General features: G+C 37.8%; 1 protein-coding gene across 4 annotated transcripts in view; it reads right to left on the bottom strand.

The window, feature by feature from the left end:
- LOC149818362 (uncharacterized) overlaps nucleotides 1-25,398 on the bottom strand; it is a 134,574-nt gene that overhangs the window by 21,617 nt on the left and 87,559 nt on the right. For 3 of the 4 annotated variants that reach the window (XM_089984680.1, XM_089984679.1, XM_089984678.1), the window contains 2 exons: nucleotides 24,342-24,667; nucleotides 24,057-24,138 (listed from right to left, as the gene is read on the bottom strand). In XM_089984680.1, the coding sequence (XP_089840806.1) occupies nucleotides 24,057-24,138; nucleotides 24,342-24,667 (408 nt within the window). Of the gene's footprint in view, nucleotides 1-10,075; nucleotides 10,139-24,056; nucleotides 24,139-24,341; nucleotides 24,668-25,398 lie in introns of all 4 variants that reach the window. The other variant, XR_016427158.1, reaches the window with a different exon arrangement.

Below are 25,398 nucleotides of genomic sequence, written 5' to 3'. Positions count from 1 at the left end.
ATCGTGACTGCCCTCTTATTCTATTAATACAATTAGTGTGTAAAACTAGGGTACGAAAATACCCTTTAAAAGGAGTTAATATACATTCTATACTAATTGGATCTGGACCCGATCCATTATATAAATGGATCGGGTCAGACATATACAAGGGATACAAATGTTTTGACCCCATTGCTCGTAAAGAGTATATCAGTGCGGATGTCACTTTCTTTGAGACTATTCCTTACTTTTCGCCTTGTGCGTCTCGTGTGAATCCTGATACGCCTAAATCGTTTCCATTACCCATTTCTCCTATTCCTTTGGAGTCGGTACCTTTAGGACCTTCATTATGTTCTGATCCCTCTTCAACTCGGTTCCATGATCCTCCATTGGTGTATATTCGTCGTCAAGCCTCCTCTCGTGGGCCTTCTTCGTCTTCTCTTCCTGCTGACAGGGATTCAGATTATGTTGAAGAATCTATTGCTTCTCTTGATGATAGTAGAGCAGATCCTGAGATTGAAAATGATCTGCCCATAGCCCTGAGGAAAGGCATGCGTCAGTGTACTCTGCACCCAATTTCAAAGTTTGTGTCCACAGACAGGATTGGAAAACGCATGCAAAACTTTCTATCTGCTTTATCTGCCACCACCAGTCCTATCAATCTATTAACAGGCTTTATTAGATCCTCAGTGGAAACAAGCAATGCAAGAAGAAATGGATGCCTTGATTTCTCAAGGGACGTGGGAGCTTGTCGATCCTCCTTCTGATGCAGATATTGTTGGGTGTAAGTGGGTATACACTATTAAATATCATTCTGATGGCACTCTGGAGAGACACAAAGCGCGTCTAGTTGCCAAATGCTACACCCAAACATATGGGGTGGACTTCTTTGAGACTTTCTCTCCCATAGCCAGAATGGGTACTATACGCTTAGTTATTTTTTTGGTTGTTCATCATGGGTGGAGTATGACCCAACTTGACGTGAAGAATGCCTTTCTATATGGGGATCTATCTGAGACTATCTATATGTAACAACCACCTGGTTTTGAGCGACAGGGGGAGTGTGGCAAAGTGTGTAAACTAAAAAAGGCAATATATGGGATAAAGCAAAGCCCGCGTGCATGATTTCACAAATTGTTCGAGGTAATGTCTAAATTTGGCTTCCAGAGGTCACCATCAGATCATTCTTTGTTCATAAAGAATGGCTCTAAAGGTCGTGTGATTATGGTTGTTTATGTTGATGATATAATTTTAACTGGAGATAATGAGCAGGAGATTTCCAGCACCAAGGCATATCTGCAAAAATACTTTATTACAAAGGATCTGGGTCCTCTCAGGTACTTCTTGGGAATTGAAGTAGCCAGAAATAGAGAAGGTATGGTCCTTTCTTAGAGAAAATATGTAGATCTTTTACAAGAGAAAGGGATGCTTGGTGCAAAACCTGCCAATATTCCCATGAATCCTAAACTACTCTTGTATGACGAGCAATCTGAGGCGGTTGATAGTAAGTCCTATAGGATTCTCATTGGTAAACTTCTCTATGTTACTGTAACCAGGCCTGACATATCATTTGTTGTTGGCAAGTTGAGTCAATTCATGGATAAACCAAGAAAAGTTCATTGGGAGGCAGTTATGATGGTTCTTAAATACCTGAAGACATCTCCAAGAAAACGTATGTTTAAAAAGGGGGCAAATCTTGATGTAGTTTCATATACTGATTCTGATTATGTAGGGTCTGTGGATGATAGTAAATCTACTACCGGGTTCTGTGTCTTTGTTGGTGGCAACTTAGTTTCTTGGAGAAGCAAGAAACAAGTTGTAGTAGCAAGATCAAGTGCTGAGTCAGAATATAGAGTCATGGCACAAACTGCTGCTGAAATAACTTGGATAAAATCTATGCTTACCGGATTGAGCATAAAGGTCGCTCTGCCTATGATGATGATATATGATAACAAGGCAGCGACGTATATCGCTAATAATCGTGTATTTCATGAGAGGACTAAGCATATTGAGATAGATTGCCATTATATTCGAGAGGAAATATATCAATGGTTCATGTTTCTTCAGAAGATCAAGTAGCAGATGTTTTTACCAAACCCCTTCCTATAGCAGAATTCTCAAAGTGATGTAACAAGCTGAGCATGATTGACATCTATGCTCCAGCTTGAGGGGGAGTGTTGAGAGTTATTATCATGAGGGGGTTATTAGAAATTAGAAAAGTTATAAGGTGGTCTGGTGTATATTTTAACTTCTCATTGGTCTCTTGTGTAATTTTCTTTATTGACCCTAATCACTACTTAAGGGTGATTAGGGCTAATCGTGAAGACAACTTTTTCTTTTCTCCTCTTCAACATGCTTTATTTCATAAAGGATCTTCAATATCATTAATCCTTGATACTCTTGAAATGTCTTTAGAATCATTCATCTCGCCAATATTTGAAGAACTTGTAAAGAGAGCAAAAACAAAAGCAGTCTAACAAAAAATAACTACACTTTATATATATATATATATATATATATATATATATATATATATATATTATGGAGAGAGGATGGTCAAGCACACAAGCATAAGATACGTGCAAAATAAGTCAATTTTAATATTTTTCAAAATCATTTAAAGTAAGAATTTTGAACAGTCATTAACTACAAACACGATAGTCATTGACAAACTCAATCATAATAGAATAATATTACGAGAGATGAAAACAATGAAAATCATGCACATATATATTTATCTCAAAAGACATTAATGTGTCATAAATTTTTCATCATTATTAGTACTATAAAGAAATAACTCAATAACAAACCATCTTTACACAGCAAAAGATATAAATAGGCATGAATCAATTAGAAGCAATATTTTAAACTAACAATTAATGCATGTATGAACCATGCAATAATTTAGAATCAATAAAAAAGTCACACGTACTTGGAAATAAGCAAAAAATAAAGAAATCCAAATGAGGACTCACACAAATACAATAGAAGTGCCCAAGCACTCAAGAGCAATCAAATGCACACAATAGCCATTATGGGCATATACATACGAGATTTTACTAATAAAATGCCTAGAAAAACACATAATAAAACGATAGAGCACAATTACAATGCCAATAAGAGGCTACACAAGTGCACAAATCTAAAATGGTCTCTAATGGACCAACAACAATCTCACAAAAGAGACAAAAAATATCACTTTTACAATAGAACAAAAGGCACAAAGCCTAAAAGAATAAAAGAGGAATTGTATTTCTCACAAAATGCTTTACAAATCATGTAATAAAATATGCAAAATTTACAACAAAACAAAGTGCAAAAGCACATAAAAGTCCAAAAGTGGATAATACAAAGGCACAAAGGCATAATATAAGCACAAAAGTTCAAAAGCACAAGTCCACTATAGGACAACACAAAGGACCAACGAAGGGCAACATAAACAAGTAAAAAATATATTATTTAATGAATATGTGCTTGAAAAAGTATATACTTATACAAATTATGCAAGACAATTAACCATGGAATAACTCATACAACTAAAGCATAATGCAAAATGCATGAGAATATTTCAACCATTTCTCATAAAAGAAAAAATAAGTTTAGGTAAATTACGAATAATTTTAAAAAATCTCATACATCATAATGAATGAATTTTGCAAATTAAAACATTGATTTAACCCAGAGTTACCGAAAACATCCATGGGATAAAGGAAGCGCGCTTCGATAGCGCGAAACGTGACACTTCCGAAACGCGTGGGGAAGCGCATGTTTTATTAAGGAAGTGTGTCCCCCCTTTAAAGGGGTACGCGTCCCCCTTTAAAGGGAGACATGCTTCCCTTTAAGGGGGTACGTGTGTCCCTTTAATGGGGATCGTGTACCCTTTTAAAAGGGTACGCGTCCCCCTTTAAAGGGAGATGTTCTTCCCTTTAAAGGGGTACGTGTGTCCCTTTAATGGGGGACGCGTACCCCTTTAAAAGGGGACACTTTTCAACGTTATGACTAGTTTGCCCTTAATTTTTTTTTTACACGTGTGCTTTAAAAATCAACACGTGAATATGCCCTTTAACTAAGGGTAAAATTGGCATTTTACAAAACTCGTGAAAAAACAAAACCCTAAGGGCTTAGGGTTTTGTTTTTTCAAGCATTCGAGACTCTCTCTCTCTCTCTCTTGAGTTTTTTGCGAGTTCCGAGTTCCAGCGACCTCCTCCCTACTTCTGGCGATGAATCCATTCAGGTACGCTCACTTCTCTTCTCTCACTCTATTTCTTCTTTCTCCTCTCTCTCACGCTCTCTCACTCTCTCTGTTGGGTCCTCGATGAAAAGGGGTCAGCATGGGTTTTCTATCAGACTTGCCTATATGTTCCCCTTCATTCATACTGACCCCAGGCTGGCTTTTTGGGAAGCTCATTCTCACCTTGCTAATGGCCATGCTGGCATGCCAACAGCTAATCGCGCAGGTGGGATTGAGTTCCCACCTTGCTCTGTTGGCCTGCCAACAATAATCGGTTAGGTGGGATTGAGTTCCCACCTTGCTAATGGCCTTGCTGGCCTGCCAGCAGTAATCCGTATGAAACTTCGGCACATTTATGGCTGGTATTAGAATATTGTGTTGGTGGAGATCTTATGACCCTGCTAAGAGAGGTAGTTCACTTCTCCTATTCTTATTTTCACCACAAAATTCCACATAATTAAATATTCCATCAGCAAAGTTTTTTTATTATATTTCCTAGGTCCATGTCGTGCTTCATATTTTGCTCATGACCTTTTAATGGTCATTTTTTTTGTTGGAATAGGTAACAAGACACACATACATGATTTATATTGCTCCTCATATTGGACAAGAAAATCATGTCATTTTAGTTAATTTTTATTGTTGACATTCTCAGAAGATTCCCCCCCCCTCTTGTCCTTTTTATTTCATGTAACTGATAACAAGAATATTTAATGTAGTTTTACATTTTGTAGTGGAAATTATATAGTTAATCTTGACTCCAATTTTGGCCAAGTGAAACTCGGTGTGGCAGCCAGACAATAATATTGTACAACATTGTGAATATTAATTTTGACCAAATGCATAAAATGTTTATATCCCCTATATATGGCCATATCCATGTGACAATGAGATAAATGTAATCTCATTGTCTCAGCAGTTTGTGGAAACAGAAGCTATTTAAATTTTCAAACACATGCCACGGGGTAACTTATTTGGTTTTCAATGTAACGGCATGTCAACAATAATTTGATTTCATAATTTGAATGGTTGGGAATGTCAAAGATAATACCTATTTATGTAATTCATACTTAATAGTGTTACAAGTTGATGGGACTTGGTTGAGCTGTCTATAGTTCAAACTTGGGACTAAGTCTTTTTTTAAACCACGTTTACCAAAACCCATCTTCTTCATTCATCCCTCTAGAATTTTCTAAGCATCAATAACAAAAAGGTTAATCAAAACCATTTTCTAAGCTCTTGAAATGTTGAATTCAGAGACATGATCATGTTTTTAAAACTTTCAAAAAATCAATCGGCCAAAATATTTTTTTCTTTCTTTTTTTAATTTTGTCAGCTTTATCATAGTATATTATAGAATCATAAATCCTCACCTCCTTAAAGGATGTTTATTTTTTTGTTTTATTAATTGGTAAATTACGAGAGTAATGATTTGTGTTCTTCACTCTCCATCATTTGTTGTTAATAATAGATTTTTTAAAGTGTTCTAAAATGATTCTTATACTTTTATGATGCAGGTATATTTGTATGTTCTTTGCTTCATTAATGACCATCACAAGCTATGATCATGACAATTATGATGAAGATGATGATTCTTTGTACAATTTGGAGCATGAATCATCTAGTGGAGTTGGGAATGCCAATGCAAGAAAGGGCAAGGGGTTTTCTGATTGTCCATATCAGTTTGAGGAGAGAAATAAAATTTGTTTTGATGAGGAAGACGAAGAAGAATATGACTTGGATGACTACTATTATGAAGATGACCAAGATGTTGAACCACCTAGCATGCATAAAACAATTGTGCTATGGCGCCATGTATTGAAACAAAAGAAGAGTGGGTAAGGAAAGCAAGGTGGAACCCGGGTTTTTATGTGCAGGCACTGCAAAAATATTTATCATGGGTCATATACTCGAGTTTTTGCACATCTTATGGGAGCTGCAAAGGGATAAAGTGTTGGGATTGCCTTTTGTCTTGTAGTTGAAAAAAATGCAGAATTGGCAAAAAAAATTAAGAGGCAAGTTCGACGAATGGAGGTTTCATCAAGCACATTTGAGTTGAGGAGATCAAGAATTAATAAACCGAAGACGCCTATTAGTATGACTACATCATCTAGTAGAAGCCGAAAAACAGTTGATATTCATGATACCTTTAAAAAGGTAGAAAGAGATGATATAGATCACAAAATTATTAGATTTTTTTGTGCAAATGGCATACCTTTCAATGTGCTTCGATCACCATATTGGGAAGAGATGATATTTGCAGTTAGTAAAGTGCCCGGATATAAACCCCCATCATATGAAAAAGCGCGAACAACGTTGCTTGACAGTGAGAAAGAGCGTGTTCACAGGGAGTTAAATGAATTTCGAGAAAAGTTTGAGGAGTTTGGAGTTTCCGTTGTCTCAGACGGTTGGACAAATATCAAGAACAAACACTTGATAAATATACTTGCCTCAAACTGTTTTGGCTCGATGTTCTTATATGCAAGCGATTTTTCTAATGTGCAACAGTCAGCTGCAAACATTGCCGAGTTTTTGAAGACGGGATTTAAACTTGTGGGGCCTTCTAATGTAGTGCAAGTGATTACAGAAAATGCAGCAAATTGCAAGTTAGCAGGTGAAGAATTAAAACAAACGTACAAGTATATTTTTTGGTCACCTTGTGTTGTGCACACACTTAATTTGATCTTCAAGGATTTGGCACATGAGTTTCATTGGTTGGGAGAAACATATTTGCAGAGTAAAGAAATTGTGAAGTATATCACAAATCATTCAAAAGCACTAGCAATCTTTAGAAGCAATGAAAAATTAGAGGTAATAAAGATTGCAAAAACAAGGTTCGCTTCACATTATACTACTTTGAAGCGCTTGCTTGAGATGTGAGAGAGAGCTTGAGGCTCACAGTAATTTCAGATAAATGGAGCGAGTGGAAACAATCATGCACGGATGAAACTATGAAAAAAATGACTGTTACAACAGAAACAACTGTTCTTGATGAAGAATATTGAGATTATGTACGTTTAGCATTATTGATTACAAAACACATCTATAAGATGATTAAATTATGTGATCAGGAAGGTCCTATAATTGGTGAAGTGTATAAAGGCATAAACAACATGTTGGGGAAAATCAAAGACAATCTAAAAGGACAACCAAATTTGTATGAAAAGATTCATAAGCTTGTCTCAAATAGATGGGATAGAATGAATGTGCCTCGTCACAGTCTAGCTCACATGCTTACTCCAAAATATTACGAGTCAGAGTATCTCAAGATCCCAGCATCAGGAGGGGTCAAAAGAGTTTCCCCTGGTAAAAATTTTATTTTATCTATTTAATAAAGTTTAATGATTTAATTATTTTTTTATTTCATTTACATTTTCTTGTTATAGTTACTAAACATTTTTTTTTGCAGAAAAGGATAATGATATCTTAGATGGTGTGATGCTCGCGCTTAAAGTGATATCTGCTGGAAATAAAGAGCTCTCTACACTTTATAGGTCACAACTTGTGGCTTTTGCATAAAAAAGTGAAAGATTTAGCCGAAATGCAGCAAGAATAGATGCATTGAATCCTATAATGTCAGTGCTTAATTGGTGACGTTTTTATGGTGGTGATACACCTGAGTTGAGAGCATTAGCCATTAAGGTTTTATCCCAACCTATTAGCACATCTTCTGCAGAAAGAGTGTGGAGCACCTATAGTTACATTGTATGATTAAATTGTGTTGTACTTTTGTTTTGGTATTTTTTTTCTCTTTTTCTATCATTGATTATTTATTACCATTCATATTTTATATTTTTATTATAAAAATATGCAACAATCGCTATAAAAAACCTAGTCGAAAATGGGATATCAATCCAGAACTTCCTATTGTAGAAGAAAATACGTTGAGATTAGAGGAGATGCGTTGGAAAGATTTGGATGATAGTGCACAACAATCAAGCACTATTTCCAAATCCAAACATAAAGATGCACAACCAAGAGCTCCATTACCTCCAATAATCATACGTACAAATGAAGTTGAAGAGGATACAAATCAATCCAATAGAGCTAGTAGAACTGTAGAGATACAAGAGCGACCATCAGTTCCTCAAGGTCGGATTGATCGTTTCTTTAGCAGGAGACCTAAACAAGGTATGTTGATATTGTGTTTTTTATATTTTAAATTATGGTTTTTGAACATTTTAATTTTTTAACGTATTCATTATAGGAAATGAAGGAAGGAGCAGAAGGCATGGTCGTGGAGGACAAGAAGCACGCGATGATGCAGAAAATTCGTGATCTATTGCTGACTTGAAGGGAAAGAGAAATATGACATATTAATGAACTCTTGAAATATTAATTTTTTTTTATGATGTAGTTGGATTAGTCCAACTTAAAAACTTTTGTGTTACTTTTTTGTCATAGTCTTGTAATATTTTGCTGGTTTGATATGTACTTTTATTTTGAATCTTGCATGATGAAGTGAAGTAGTGGATTATGTTAATTTTAAGTTTAGAGTTTAGAACTTTGTAGCTTATAATTTACAGTTTAAAACTTTATAGCTTAAAATTTTAACCATATCTCTATGTAATCTTTGAGTTTATTAATTTCTCATTTTCTATGTTGCAGAGATGACAAGATTTACAACAATCACAACATCAAATAACAAGTCATTTGATTTTTTCGTTGAAAAAGGTACGTTTTTTAATCAAATTTATTTATTTTCTTAATGCATTATTTAGTGTTTGCATGCATTTGTTAAATGGTTGCACCAAGAATGTAAATTATGATCTTCTCTTGATGTATGATTTTTTAAATGCTTGAGAATTATAATATGATGCATTTGCTAGATAATTACAACTTATATTATTTATTGTCTTAGATACATGTTTTATTTTGTCAATAATGACATAAATCTTATTTTTTGATAAAATAAAAACATATAATTACATTTTTGCTTCCCTTTCGATTCTTATTCGTTTCACACTCGAATCCTATGTGGCTTCCTTCTTCGCTTCTTAGGTCGCTTTCGAGGCGCTTCTTAGTTCGCTCCTAAGTCGTCTCGCGCTTCCCGCTTCCTAAAATTTTAAAAGTGTCTCACTTCCCGCTTCCGCTTCCTGAATCGCTTCCCGCTCCCGCTTCCTCGACTGACAACTCTGATTAACCACCACAAGCAATCACCTCTTAAGCTTCCAAACCCCAAATATCAAGTGTATCAGTGACTAGAACAAGAGCATAATCAACATACCACGAAGGTATGTATAAGCATCTCTTGTTTACATATAATGACACTTAAAACGAGTGTATCAACGACTAGAACAAGACCATAATGCCAATGAGAGGCAAAAATCACACACGAAGGTGTGAATAAACATCTCGTCTATATATAATGACACTCAAAAAACAAGTGTATCAGCGACTAGAACAAGAGTAAAATGCCAACAATGGGCTAAAATCACACACAAAGGTGTAAATAAACATCTTTTGTCTACATATAATGACACTTAAAAAATAAATGTATCAGCGACTAGAACAAAAGTATAATGCCAACAATGGGCTAAAATCATAAACATCTCGCGTCTACATATAATGACACTTACATACAAAGGAGAAGACACCCGAGGTAAGAAGACTTGTAATGGAAACACACTAATGCCATCAAGAAAAAGAATATTAATTTTAAACATATTTCGAAACACTATGGTTTCAAAAAATAGATAGTCATCACAGATACACATAATTATAAGCATCCATAATAAAGACAATGGCCAAAAACAAATGAATGATTCAACACACCCACAATCAGAGATCACATAACTGACAGTTAGAGTCAAGCTACAAGTTAGACAATCTAAAATGACATAAAACGAAGTGCACACAACTTACCCCAACAAACATCTTTGATTCAACAATAACAAGGCCAAGAAGAATGATGCATCATATAAAAATCTGTGATTGACAACACAAATGCTATAAGGAGGCAATAAATACTCACGAAAATCAATTTTCAAATAAGTGAGTTCATATATAAGAACCGATTTGAAAAATAAATTATCAAATCAAATCCTAACACCAGTAGATGTAAATTTCGAATGAATATAGTGCAATCATATGCACAAGTATCAATTGATGCAATTATATGCAATACAAGATGCCTTATGACAATTTTCATAATCTTGAATAAGCAAATAACAAGTCATGTTCAATATAGACACTCTTCATAGAGGTGATGAAATTATGAAGTTTGAGAATCTCACAAAAGATCATAAGTCTACAAATGAGAACCAAGTGCACTAAGCAATTCTTATACAAAAGATCAATAAATCGCATTAAAGAGACAAGAACACATATGACTTAAGAAGTTAGAGATAAATCATAAGTCTATTATGAAGCAATTGAAGACAGTCAAATTGAAGATTCCCAAGAATATCAATATCCAAGAGAGAAATCTCAAAAGATAAACACATTTTATATGATAACAAGTCAAGTTTATGCCTTTCAATAATTAAGGCATATATATATAAAAGAAAATCTGAATCCAACACATGTCATTTGAAAATAATATTTACTTAATAGAGCAATATTGCTCAAATATATAAGAAATAACACATTAAAAAAAACCACATTAAAGATAGATCACGATAAAGGATTATGCTTGATCACATCATAAAAATTTCAAAGACATACATATGTCAAGAAATATAAATTTTAGTATTTTTCCAAAACACATAATATTATAAGAAGCCACATATTCAACTTAACTACAAAGGTGTTCTCTAAGGACCACTCTTACAATACCCATAAGAGGATACACAATAAGGAACAATACAAAAATAAATATTTTTGATCAAATGAAATGAGTGTGTAGAAGCATATGCAAATTAGAGTTTTACACTACACATTTCCATAGTCTAAGACATATCAAAACATCACAATTTTTCACATACTTCACAAAAAATATTTATTTTTAACATAACATCTTTTTAAAACTTACCATACATATAAAAGACAATAAGCCAAAGATACATAGCGGAATGCAAAACCTTTGAGTCCATTTCATTTACCAATATGAATCGTTTCCAAGACCGATGTCTCGCTCTAATACCATGTCGCAAAATGGTGCAGAATCCAATGCACTCCAAGATGATCTCCCAAGACTCAAAACATTATACGAAACTTAAGAATTAAAAGACATATATCAAAATGTAAAAAGATAATTTTATTCATAATGGACATTAAAAGAAATACAAAAAATAAAATTACATTCAAGCCTCACTACAATGCACTCAATGAAAAAAATAATACAAAACCCTCATACTACCCATCACTCTCTCACTTTACAGAGAAGAAAAGAGAGGGAAAGGTCTCAAATGGAAGAGAGAGAGAGCTCCCAATGGCTAGAATTCTAGTTGTTGGGAGTTCAAAGCTAGTTATATATATATATATATATATATATATATATATATATATATATATATATATATATATATATAACATTAATCTTAACCGTTATAATCATGGTTTATTTTTATCATCTTTCTCCCCATTAGATGTTATTGCATATTCTGACTCTTATCGAGAAGGAGATGTAAACGATTGTCGCTCAACTACCGGATTTTGTATTTTTGTAGGTAATTCCTTGATATCTTATAGATGCAAAAAGCATCAAAAGGTGTCTATCCTCTACAGAAGCCGAATATTGTGTCATGGCCACTACGACTTCTGAATTGGTGTGGTTGCGACAGTTACTAGAAGACTTAGGAATTTTCATAAATAAACCCTCAAGATTATGTTGTGATAACAAGAGCATCGTCTATATTGCAAGCAATCATACATTTCATGAGTGAACAAAACATATTGAAATGGATTGTCACCATGTCCGTGAAGAATTCCTGTAAAAGATCATCACTCATTAATGTGTCATCTGAGTATCAACTGTCGGATTTCTTCACTAAGGCGCTATCATCTCCAAGATTTCACTTTCTTCTTGGCAAACTCTCGGTTGTGATTCCGTGAGTTTAAGGAAGGGGTATTAAAATATGGTGCTCTTTATATATATATATACCCTCTAAAGGTATTTATGTAAAATCTTCTTGTAAGGAATCTGTCCATTAGGGACAGATTTTATTTTTTTACATTTATTTTTGCCTTTATTTTTAAGTTAGGGATTTTAGGCTTTGGCCAAGCGCATTTTTGTCCTTGGCCATGTAGTCATTGGGAGCTCCCCAATGGCTGCAAGTCTCTCTCTCTCTCTCTCTCTCTCTCTCTCTCTCTCTCTCTCTATATATATATATATATATATATATATATATATATATATATATATATACATATATATAAGGGGGTCTCTTGCCCCTTATTCTTTTATGCATTGTGTGTGCATATTATTGTTCAATAAAGATTATTTTTATCTTTTGTGTGTTTGTGTATTGTGCCCATAAGTGTCTTTTGTGATTGTGCACCTTGTAGCCCATTGGTGGCATCGTATACAATGTGCACACATGAAGGCCAATGAGCTAGCTGCTGCAATGAAGATGGAATCAGTGGCACAGACTTCTCTTTGTGAGTTGTAGACAGATATATGTGAGCATTTCAATTGTAAATCAGATTAACGCCTAGCATTTTCAAAAACTAACAAACAAGCCCACTGAAATGAGAACAGAATGCATTTACTAGAAATATTTTTTGAATGCAACTGAAAACTCACACACCAACCATACCAGGGCGGACTGACCAATAAGGACCTCAATGGATTTGAACCTCAAATTGGTTTTAAGGACTCAATGTAGAACTTGGAACCAAGATCATTGTAATTGGAACTTGAACCGGATCATGGGCTCCGTTTTGTAATTCAGGGTAAATAGGATCTTGGGATCAGATCAGATCTGCAGATCCATTATGCAAGATGGGAACATGGGGCTCAACTGAGTGAAGCATTACAAGCAACAGACCAGATCGGACCCCTGGGATATTACTAAAGGTGACCAAGGCCGTTGAGATGAAATGGGTTGGATACATCTATGACAATGGAGCGGCAGCTCAAGATCTAGTCAATACAAGTTGAAGTCAAGAGAGTTTAGTATCAGGCTTATTTAAAATAGTAAGGACAAAACAGGCATGGGAAAGACGTAATGGGCTGGGTTTAATGGATGTGGGTCAGACTAGGACTAGGACCTGATGTGGGAAAGACCAACAGGCACCCCAAGAGAGGTGCTTCCTCCTAGATGGGGCGTGCGTTAAATTATGTAATCAAACTTGTAATTTCGTATATATATTTTATATATATAAGGTAATACATATACATATATATAATATATGTATATGTATTTACCAATTATATATATAAAATATATATAGTCATAGTAAGGGTAGTTTAGGAATTTTACACATTCTTTTTCAAGAATATGTTTTTTTTGTATTTTCTTTTTTCTTTTTTCTTTTTCTTTTTGTATTTTTGTTTTTGCATTTATTGCATTGTACATGCATTGGGAGGGGCCCAACCCACTAGTCGTTGGACCCCTCCAACGGTCACATTTGTGACCGTTGGAGGGGCTCCAACGACTATGTGGAGCCCCTCCCAAGGCCTCCTCCAAGCCCTATTTATATGGGCAGCTCCTCTTGTATTTATTTAAGGGATTTGGGATTATAGCCCAACCTCTTTAGTGTTTATGAAACTTATGGGTGCAAGTGCACATTTGTGATTCGGTGTGATGTGTTTGTTGTGCACAAGTGTTCTTGGGTGTGTATGTTCACACATTTATTCTTAAGGTTGTTGTGTTATCGACTAAAGTATCTTGTTGAAGATACATTTACATGGTATCAGAGCCTCGTTGAAGAAGAAGAATTGCGACTCGCCTTCTTTTGCATTCCTCGGGAAGCGTGCCTTCAAGTTTTTTTAAATCAAAGAGGATCATCTTCTTCGAGCAATATTTTAGGAGCTTCTTTTGTCAAGAAAGACGCAAAAAGTAATTAAGGTACATACTATCTCTTGCATTCTTTCCTCTCTAATGGGCGAAAAAGACTCCCATTTCTCTCTTGGGTTTAAGCTTAATGGCTCAAACTATCATGTTTGGGCCGGTAATATGGAAGCCCATATTAAAGGAAAGGGGCTTTGGGGTTACGTTTATGGATCCATACCGGAACCGGAACCCAAAATTACCATTGTTGAAGGAGGTGATATTAAGATTCTTGAAGGGGATGAAAGACAAAAGGCCCTTGAAGAGTATTCTAAGAAACATGATGATTGGGAAATGAAGAACTTCAAGATATTATCTTGGATTTTCTCATCCGTCGAGACCAAGATAAATGCCAACATCATCAAATTTAAAAGGGCTTCCGAAGCTTGGGTATATCTTGAGAAAATGTACACCTCAAGAGATCTATCCCACAAGTACTTTCTTCAAAAGAGGGCTTTGACTCTCCAACAAAATGACATGACCATTCGGGAGTACTTTGCCGAATTATCCTCTATTTGGGACGAGCTCGCAATCCTTGAACCTAAATGGAGTGGTGAGGCTATCGAATTAAGGCACAAACAACTTGAAGAAGACCGGTTCTTCAATTTTTTAAATGGCCTTAGACCCAAATTTGAACAAGTTCGGTCCTCTCTTCTCTCCGCCTTCACATCCCCCTCACTCGAAGATGTTATCACCAAGCTAAGTGGTGAAGAAACCCGTATGGGGATTGGCAAAAATAACCCTAGCATTCTTGTTACTTCTTCTACTCAAGAAGATGGTGAAATGGCTAATGCCGTGTCAAGACCGGGAAATAACATGAGGACCTATAGACCTCCTCATTTCAAGAATCAAGGTCAAGGAGGAAATGATCGGTATGGCAAAAGAGACTATAGCAAAGTAACTTGCTATCATTGTAAAGAACCCGGACATATCAAACCCTTGTGTCCTAAATGGAAGAAATTGATTGCAACGGCTATGGCATCTCAAGTTGAAGAACGACCCCCTTTATCAAGTGAGTCTCTTTCTCTTCAACAAATCGTGGAAGCCCTACAACCTCTTCTCAAGGGAGGTACTTCCGGAGCCGCTATGTCATCCTCTTCCCCCGGTAAGACATCTTGGCTTTTAGATTCCGGGGCATCCTTTCACATGACCCCTAGTTATTGCACTCTTTCAAATTTTTCTAAAAGTGCTTTTCCATCCTTTGTATCAACCGCGGACGGTACATCTCTTGAGATTAAAGGAATAGGTAATTTTGAAAAACAAGACTTCTTTGTTCCAAAAATTCGTTTTATCCCAAACCTTAACCTAAATCTTCTTTCCGTTTCCCAACTCTCGGACCATGGTTGCGATATAAAATTTTCTTCTAATAAATGTTGGATACAGGATCGCCAGTCCGGAAGATTGATTGGGGAAGGCTCTAGAAGAGGAGACCTCTACTACGTAGATTTTCTTCAAGTTCCCAAGAGTCAATTTTGCAACGTCGTCCAAAACAAAGACATTCATGTATGGCATAAGAGATTGGGTCATCCCAATATTGTTAAAATCTCGTACTTGCCTTTTGTTAAACATCTTTGTAAAAGTGACTTTTTGTGTAATGAATGCATTCTTGGGAAAATGAAATGTTTGCCCTTTCCTCAAAGATCCATGTTTACGACAAAACCATTTGAAATTGTCCATTCCGATGTATGGGGACCGGCTCCGGTAATGTCTAAAGGAGGTTTTTCATATTATGTAATCTTTGTGGATGACTATACTAGGTTTTGTTGGATCTATTTCCTTAAACATAAACATGAAGTTTTTTCAACCTTTAAAAATTTTCACATGATGATTTCAAATCAATTCAATGGATGTTTAAAAATTTTTAGGTCTGACTCTGGAGGAGAATACCTCTCAAATGAATTTAAGGGTTATCTTGAAAATTTTGGAATTCTTCACCAAAAATCATGTCCAAAAACCCCTCAACAAAATGGGTTAGCCGAACGAAAACACAGGCACATCATTGAAACAACTAGGACTTTGCTCATTTCTCAAAACATTCCAAAAAATCTTTGGGCTGAGGCAGCTCTTACCTCTGTCTATCTCATAAACCGACTTCCATCGAAAAATTTAAACAAAATTTCTCCCTTTGAAAAACTGTATGATAAGGAACCTGATTATAGCAGGTTAAGGGTCTTTGGGTGTAAGTGTTTTGTTCTTACTGATAAGAATGACAAACTTTCTCCAAAGGCCATGCCTTGTGCCTTTCTTGGCTATTCTGAAACCCAAAAGGGGTTTCGTTGTTATGATATCAAAAGTGATAAGTTGTATGTTTCCAGGAACGTGAGTTTTTTGGAAAATGTTAGTGGATTTGAAAGTTGTGACCCCCATAATGAAAATATGGATTACTCTTTTTATTTGATTTACTGAATAAGGACGATGATACTAGTGATAATGAGTCAGATCAAGATAACCCAAATGAACTTGAAACCAACGAAAACATCTCCTTGTCTCCTTCGTCACATCAACCTATTGAATTACCTAGAGACCCTATCACCTACTCTCATAGAGATCAAAACAACTTTAGGAGTGCTCTTGACAGATATAATGATGCCAGTTCCAGTGCCTCTCAGAATGAAGTGATCCCTCGTAGAACTGAGAGAAGTAGAACGCCTCCTTCTAGGTTCATTTCCTATGACTCTTTCTCACCAAGATATAGAGCCTGCCTTAGTGCCATCTACTCTTATATAGAACCTAGAAATTTCGAAGAAGCACGTAAATGCCCTGAATGGATTAATGCCATGGACAATGAACTTGAGGCTCTGAGAAGAGCCAAAACCTGGGAATTCCAAAATCTTCCTAAAGGCAAGAAAACAATAGGGTGCAGATGGGTTTTCAAAGTAAAAACTAAAAGTGATGGATCCCTTGAAAGGTATAAAGCTCGTTTAGTTGCAAAAGGATATAGTCAAGAATATGGTATTGACTATGAAGAAACTTTTGCTCCTGTAGCTCGTATGGTCACTGTTCGATGTCTTATAACCGTTGCCTCTATCAACAAATGGAACATCTATCAAATGGATGTGAAAAATGCCTTTTTAAATGGTGATTTAAGCGAAGAAGTCTACATGGATGCTCCTCCTGGAATGGAGACTCCTAAGGGAAAGGTGCTTCGTCTTCAGAAAGCACTCTATGGCCTAAAACAAGCTCCCAAGGCTTGGTATGATAGATTTAACTCTGTTATGATTGAGAATGGTTTTTGTAACGCCCCAAAAATCCAGGACTTGTAACTTTTTTAGAAAAGTTTAGAAAGCTTTGAAATCATACAATAATCAGAGTTTAAATAATACTTCAGCGGAAAATGATATTTTTAAAACCACAAGTCAATGGATTTTGAGCACATTACAGCGTAAACTTTCCTTTTGTTAAATCCCGCACAACCGTTGAAATCAAATGGTTTAGGAACAGAGTTTCAATAATTGAGAATTCATTTGTTGAAACCAAGAAGAAGCTTACTAAAACAGTTTTATTAACTCACGGTTTAATAAAAGAGAAATTTTGAAACACACTTTATACCAAATTTACCAACATGTCCTCAGGAGAGAAACGTCAGGGAAAGAGCTCTATCTTGAACTCATCACGCCATCGTGTCATCGCAGACTGTATCACCTATACAAAACCTGCCCATAAAATGGGTCAGTTTCACTAAAAACTGGTAGGTGCACAGACAAGACAATATTGAACATAATTAAGCAGAATAATCTAATATGTCAAGTAGACAGGCAATTAGATAGCAATTTGCTTGCAGCAGAGTCATAGAACAAACTATCATGAGCATAATGCTAAAACTATTACAAGCATTTCACTGGCACAAGTAGGCTAACTATTACAAGCAAAGCACTGCACAAGAAAGTTAACTAGCAAAATACAATGCTTCATCAACCGCACACACAATTCCATAAGTATTGAACCTGTTGTACCCTATAACTTTCATACGTGCATAACTGAACACATTGTGTGATCGGATTTAAATTATGTTTCGATATTAACTGGCCAAGCGGGTACGCACAAGGCACGACTCTAGAAACAGCCTAGACTGATCCGGGGGTTTATTATGCTATGTATTTTATGATAACCCGGATAGCTGACTGAGTCCGCACCTAAGGGGACGGTCGGAGACCAAGAGATAAATCCCCAAAGCAGCATAAACAATGGATGCATCCCAAACATGGAGAGCTACCACCTAGGATAATTTTGGTAGTCTCATTCCCCTAACTCCGATGACTGGGGAAGCCGAGTCTTTTGCTCGTAACTGCCATTAATGGCCTGTCCATCGAAGTTTTGTACCTTCATGTCCTCTCTCCTGACAGGAGTCAGCGATTCGAATGAGTACATCAGGGGTAGTTAACTGAAGACTCATTCTACATACTCTGGTCTTTCGACCCACTCGAGTATCTTGCCGGTGAAGGCGAAAACATCACTTATTTAGGTGATCACAACATTTTGTTATTTGCGCTCATCGAGGTTGCCACAACCTACTCATCCAATCATCGCAACGTAAGAAGACGTACTTGTTAAAAAGTACGGTCGTACATGTCATAAGTACGACTACGATGAAAGGGGTATGGTTCCACAAAAGAAACCCCAACAGATGTTATCTGCAAAAGAATTAATACAACACAGCCTGGCAAGATAAATCTTGAATTCACTTCAACAACATTTTTCATATTTCATGATGCAAGGTCATCTCGGATCTCTCGTCCGATAAACAAAGTACTTAACATGTTGTGCATGTCTAAAAGTACGCTATACTGAACCAGAGAGGTCTGTGGGCTTCTCAAAAGGAATACCCAACACACAACTTCATAACAACTCAAAGAATATAGGAGTGCTCATTTGGCACGATTTATCCTTAAAAGCCATAATGCCACATTACGTCATTCACATAAGACACAACACTATCAATCTTACATCCAAAATTTATCTTAGTATCGACATGTGACACTAGATTGATACATAAAGAATGGGTCCTTCAACAGAACCCCACTCATTCATATGCTCATGCCCCTGATCGGGGTTATTCAAAATGAGCCGCAACTTGAGTCATGGTTATAAAACATTTCTCCCAAGTGTGTGGACTTGGGAGGGGCCAAATGTGACTTCGCAATCCTGCAAGACTTAATCATACTTTGCAAAAGTTGTGCATTTTGAAGAGCCCTGGGTTTGCAGAAGAAAATCCACTTTAAAAGAACTATAGTGCTCAAGTGCAACTTCTGGTGTTTTGAAAACAGGTGATAACAGGATATGCACAAGACTACAGTTATGTAAGTACATATTTACCATGAGTGTGAGCATATGCAGGTTATAACATGTCAACAAACAACTCTCGACTTGCGATGCCGCACATCGAGGGAAAAGCACATAAGTAATACATGAGGTACCAACACCATACATTGACCACTTAGACAGGCAAACACATAAGGTCATAAGTAATACACGAGACACAAGGTCGTACCTCACTCAAAGGAAACGTGCAGGCAAAAATGGATGCAAGCAAACAAGGGCATATGTATTTCAAGAAATACGAAACCACACCTCAAATTCATAAACACTACGCAAAATAATAATCGAATAATGAAATTGTACATCCACCCATAGAAAGGTACAGGCGAGTATACATGCAAGCAACTTAGGGCATAAGTATTGCAAAAAGTGCGAAACCACAAATACACAAATTACTACTCGAAGAGTAAAACCGTACATCGACTCATAAACATGGAGACAAGAATAATAAGTCACGCAAAAGCAGTATAAATCTAAGTACAACTAGCATAGACATTTTAATTATTTCACCTTAATTAGATCTTATTGCCCCTTGTGCGACTTTACCCTACCTTGGGATGTCGTGCAACTGCGTACGCCTACGCGTGAGGATAATATGAGGGTTGAGCCGCAGAGCACGATCGAGACCTGTTGCGTAAATCTGCAAGAGTGCGAAACATTTAATTATATTAATATAATTAATGGTGCAACGGGGCAAGGGTAGAATTAGGCGACAGGGGACGAGGCCTTGCCGACGGCACTAAGGCGGTAGGGGGCGAGCCCCTGCCAATGACAGCGAAATCGACAGGGGGGCAGCCCCTGCCGATAGCAACGAAGCGGCAGGGGTCGCGCCCCTGCCGACGGCAGCGAATCGGTAGGGGTCGAGCCCCTGCCGACGGTGGCGAATCGGCAGGGGTCAAGCCCCTGCCGATGGCAGCAAAACAACAGGGGAGGCAGCCTCTGCCGTCTGCACCGAAGGGGCAGGGGGCTAGCCCCTGCCGACGATGGCGAATCGGCAGGGGTCAAGCCCCTGCCGATGGCAGCAAAACAGCAGGGGAGGCAGCCCCTGCCGTCTGCACCGAAGGGGCAGGGGGCTAGCCCCTGCCGACGAGAGAGGGATCGGGGCGGCAGGAGCCATCAGCCTCCTGCCGACCCCTACGAAGATGGCCCCTGTTGGGTTTAAAAGAAGAGGGGCCGGGAGACAGGGGGACGACCGACTTCCTGTGGGTCGCCCGATCTCTCACAGAGAAGAGAAGGCGTAGACAGGGGCCCCGTAGGCCCCCTGTCGGCCCCTAATGGATACGCAGGGCGCGGCAGGGGTCGCGCGCAGCCTGCCGGCCTCCCTGCGAACCCCTAAGAAGGGGAAAAAAGAGGGAGGAGGCGAGTGGCGTACCTGGGAGGCGGTGGCCGGCGTCGGCGTGGGGCGCAACGACGGCGGCGGTGGCGAGCGCAGAGGAGATCGAGGGCAGCGGCGTCGGGAGGAGAGGAGGAGGAGGAGAGAAGGGAGGTGTGCCTCCCCTCCCCTCATGCCCTTCTCTTAAAGACTCGGGGAAGGCGACAATCGGGGAAACCCTCAAGGGGTTTCCTTAATTGTCGAGGAGGGTGGAGCGGCGTGGGCAGGGCGCGGCGCACAGGGGAGAGGATTTGTTTTAACAAATCCTCCCTCTGTGTCGGGTTATGAAACCCTAATGAAGAGGGGCCTGGGTCAGGTCCGGACCCGACCCGGCCCTGGTCCATTTTTTTTTTTAGCGGGTTTTACAGTTTTTCCTCTTGTTTTACTGACACTGCTCTATTTGTTAGAAAATCCAATGCAGGGATTGTTTTTTTACTTCTGTATGTTGATGACATGCTCATCACCGGGAGTGATTCTAACGGGGTTAAAAGTATAAAATCTATCTTAAAAGATAAATTTGAAATGTCTGACTTGGGTTTTTTAACTTATTTTTTGGGAATTGAAGTGGCATACTCTCTTCGAGGATATTTCTTATCTCAAACTAAGCTTGCTTCTGAGATCATTGATAGGTCAGGTATTACAGATGAGAAGTTGTGTGAAACTCCTGCGGTAGTAGGAGCAAAGATGAAAATTGATGATGGAGTTCCCCTATTGGACCCTACACCTTACAGACAGCTTGTAGGGTCCCTGATGTATCTGAGTATTACCAGACCAGATATATCCCATGCAGTCCATACTGCAAGTCAATTTCAGCATGCGCCTACATCCGTTCACATGAGTGCCATCTTACGGGTCGTAAGATACATAAAGGGTACTCTAAATAAGGGAGTTTTTCTGTCCTCTTCCTCTGATTTAAAATTGATTGCTTATACTGACTCAGATTGGGGAGGTGACCCAAATAACCGTCACTCCACCACTGGTTTTTGTGTGTTCTTAGGAGACTCACTAATTTCGTGGAGATGCAAGAAGCAACAAAAGGTGTCGCTCTCCTCAACTGAAGCTGAATATCGTGCCATGGCCACTACTACCATGGAGATTGTTTGGATTCACCAACTGCTAGAAGACATGGGGATCAAAATTGAAGGACCCACCAAGCTATGCTGCGACAACAAAAGTGCAATCTACATTGCAAAGAACCACACCTTTCATGAGCGGACAAAACACATCGAAATGGACTGTCACTATGTTCGTGAAGCATATCTCCGAGGAGTTATCGACCTTCCTTATGTCACGTCCGAATATCAGTTGGCCGATTTCTTTACTAAAGCCCTGTGCGCTCCGCGGTTCAACTTCCTTCTTGGCAAACTATCGGTCATCTTGCCCTAAGTTTGAGGGGGGGTGTTAAATTATGTAATCAAACTTGTAATTTCGTATATATATTTTATATATATAAGGTAATACATATACATATATATAATATATGTATATGTATTTACCAATTATATATATAAAATATATATAGTCATAGTAAGGGTAGTTTAGGAATTTTACACATATTCTTTTTCAAGAATATGTTTTTTTTGTATTTTCTTTTTTCTTTTTCTTTTTGTATTTTTGTTTTTGCATTTAATGCATTGTACATGCATTGGGAGGGGCCCAACCCACTAGTCGTTGGACCCCTCCAACGGTCACATTTGTGACCGTTGGAGGGGCTCCAACGACTATGTGGAGCCCCTCCCAAGGCCTCCTCCAAGCCCTATTTATATGGGCAGCTCCTCTTGTATTTCTTTAAGGGATTTGGGATTATAGCCCAACCTCTTTAGTGTTTATGAAACTTATGGGTGCAAGTGCACATTTGTGATTCGGTGTGTTGTGTTTGTTGTGCACAAGTGTTCTTGGGTGTGTATGTTCACACATTTATTCTTAAGGTTGTTGTGTTATCGACTAAAGTATCTTGTTGAAGATACATTTACAGTGTGTGCATGGGACAAAACAGGAAAGTACCAAGAGATGCCTTTGTACCCCAAAAGGTGCAAGGTTACTCTCATTAGGATAGGTACCCTTTATTACCAGACCTCAATAAAAGGCCATGAAGGCCCTATTCTAAGCATCTTGATTGGAACAGAATATTTGCCTTAGGCTCTAGGAGGAAAGATCACCCTCAAATCGGATTAACCGTGCCCATGCACACGCACACGTGTGTGCGTGCAAGTCTCTCTCTCTCTCTCTCTCTCTCTCTCTCTCTCTCTCTCTCTCTCTCTCTCTCTCTCTCTCTCTCTGCACCATAGCCCACCTATCATCCTCTCCTCCCTGACTTTCCCCTCTACCTTTTCTTTTTTGTCAATAATAGCCCACTAGATCCTTAACAGGACTTGTGCCACTAGCTCTCTCACTCTTGTTCTCCCTATTTCCCCCTTCTCTCTCCTTAGTCAGTCAACCCCCCCCCCCCCCGCTCAACCCCGGTCCCCACTTCTCTATGTATCTCTTCCTCACTCTAGTTCTCTCCTTCCATCTTTAACCTAGCCGGATCCATTAACTGGTCCGGGCCTACTTCCTTCCCCTCTATACCCAAACCTTCAGTCCATCTCATAAACTGGACCCCTATCCCCCAAGCATGGATCCAAACCTGGCTCCCAAGAAAACTGAGCCAAAGATCCTTAGAGCACGGTTAAAACCAGCCTTGCCGATGTAATCATTGGTGGCTTGAACTCAAGAATTGTGGATTCCTACATTAACATGAAAGATCAGAAGAATTTACTCCAAAAGCTTTTCATAGCCTACTTATTATATGCATTGCTCAGTAACACCAATAGATTTTTTTAAAAATATAAAAGGCACAATAACCAATTATTATTTTTCCTTTTGGATCTACACTACAGAATGACTTTTCAAAAGGAGGATATATCCTTTTTTTTAAGAACCTATACAGATACCTTGCAGATCCAACCATTTCAAATCTGGGATTTCAAAATTTATCATGAGCAACTTGTCATCTATTACAAGACATGGACATCAACTTTCTTGTATAAGTATGTGTCTGTGCATCTACATCCTCACTGACCATGTCAAATCAATACATGTAACGGAGTGGATGCACAATGAATCTCAAATGCTGACTTTCTACACTAAAGGTATGGGGAAGATATCCAAATCAGAAAGTGCTGCAAAGCAATTTGTACTCAATGATAATCCCTATATAATCAAGCTTTAAAAGGGGCTTCACCTTGATTGAAGAAATGAAAGAGAGCAATTTCGTGAACTGCAATCGAAACATAAAGCTAGTATTTCCTTCCCAGGACTGCCACCTGCAAAATGATGCTAGAATATAAGATTGTTTCCTTCAGAAGTCTGCACAAAAGTCAATTGCATATTGTGCAATGTACAAACTTTCAGGAATTTCAGAACTCATCACCACCAATACAAGTGTGTTGAATAACACGGCTAAGTGCCAAGTGAATAAACATAACAAATCCTACAAGAAAATAAAGAGTCTGGCAGTCATAATCACCTTTGATGCATAAAAACGTGTATGACGGCAGCAGCATAAAAGACTAATTTAGAGATCAATACCAAAATGATTATTGATCCATTTGCAAGGAGGTAGCAAATTACAGAAACAATGACAAAGCTGGTAAGAGGAGATGTCTGAGATGCAAGTGCTGAAAGCAATGCAAAAATCAAAATTGGCACAATAGCCAAGAAAGTGAACATTTTTGGCATTCTCATATTGGACTCAATAGCTGATAGAAGTGATGGCAGTGGAAGATCAAGTTCCCATGAATGTGCTTGTCGCATCATTGCAAAGAACAGAACAACTATGCAGAAACCAACCACCTGCAATCCAACAGTATCCAAAGTTAGAAATCCAGGGGTCAGCATCTGAGTCGATGATTATCTAATTGCTGGTTACAAGCTCTAGCAGCAAATGTTGCTAAAAATCATCACTTGCTTCTTGGTGTTGTAGATCATTTAGATAATAATGACTATGAAATAGAGACGTAACCATAAAGGCCAACTCGTGTCTATCCCTTAAATGTAACAAACAACTTTCTGTTAAATTCATTTATATGCAAAATTTGGGTGCATATTTACACTAAAAGAAACTTCTACAACTGGGGAAAGAACTTTTATGCATGCGAAAAAAATTGTTGCAAAAAGAAGCAGAAATGCTGATAAAAGAGAATTCTTGCCCACAAACTGCAAATAGAAGAATAGTGCTAAGAATAGTGTACAACAATGTATTAGTAGTCTTGTGCTGCCCCCTCTTTTATTTGGTATTCTTTTGTACATTATAGCATTATCAGGGGCAATTTTGTCTCAACAACAACAACAACTACGCCTTCATTTTGTCTGTACTGCTTTATTTTATTTTGTTTTGTAGTATTCTTAGTGAGAGTCGACCTTAAAAAGGAACTCTCCTACTCTTTATGAAGTCGCTCCTCACTTCTTTGTGCTTTATATGAAACCTTAATGTGTGATTTAAGCTTGAATATGGTATCAGAGCCTCATTCAAGCTGTTAGAGGATTGTGAGAGTGAAGAACAGAGGTAGGAGAATTCCTCTTGG

This window comes from Nuphar pumila, chromosome 13 (assembly GCF_984573655.1).
Source record: "Nuphar pumila chromosome 13, dmNupPumi1.hap1.1, whole genome shotgun sequence".
Taxonomy (NCBI): Eukaryota; Viridiplantae; Streptophyta; class Magnoliopsida; order Nymphaeales; family Nymphaeaceae; genus Nuphar; species Nuphar pumila.
The sequence above is the reverse complement of the archived record's forward strand: the minus strand, read 5'-3'. Positions and strand labels throughout refer to the sequence as shown.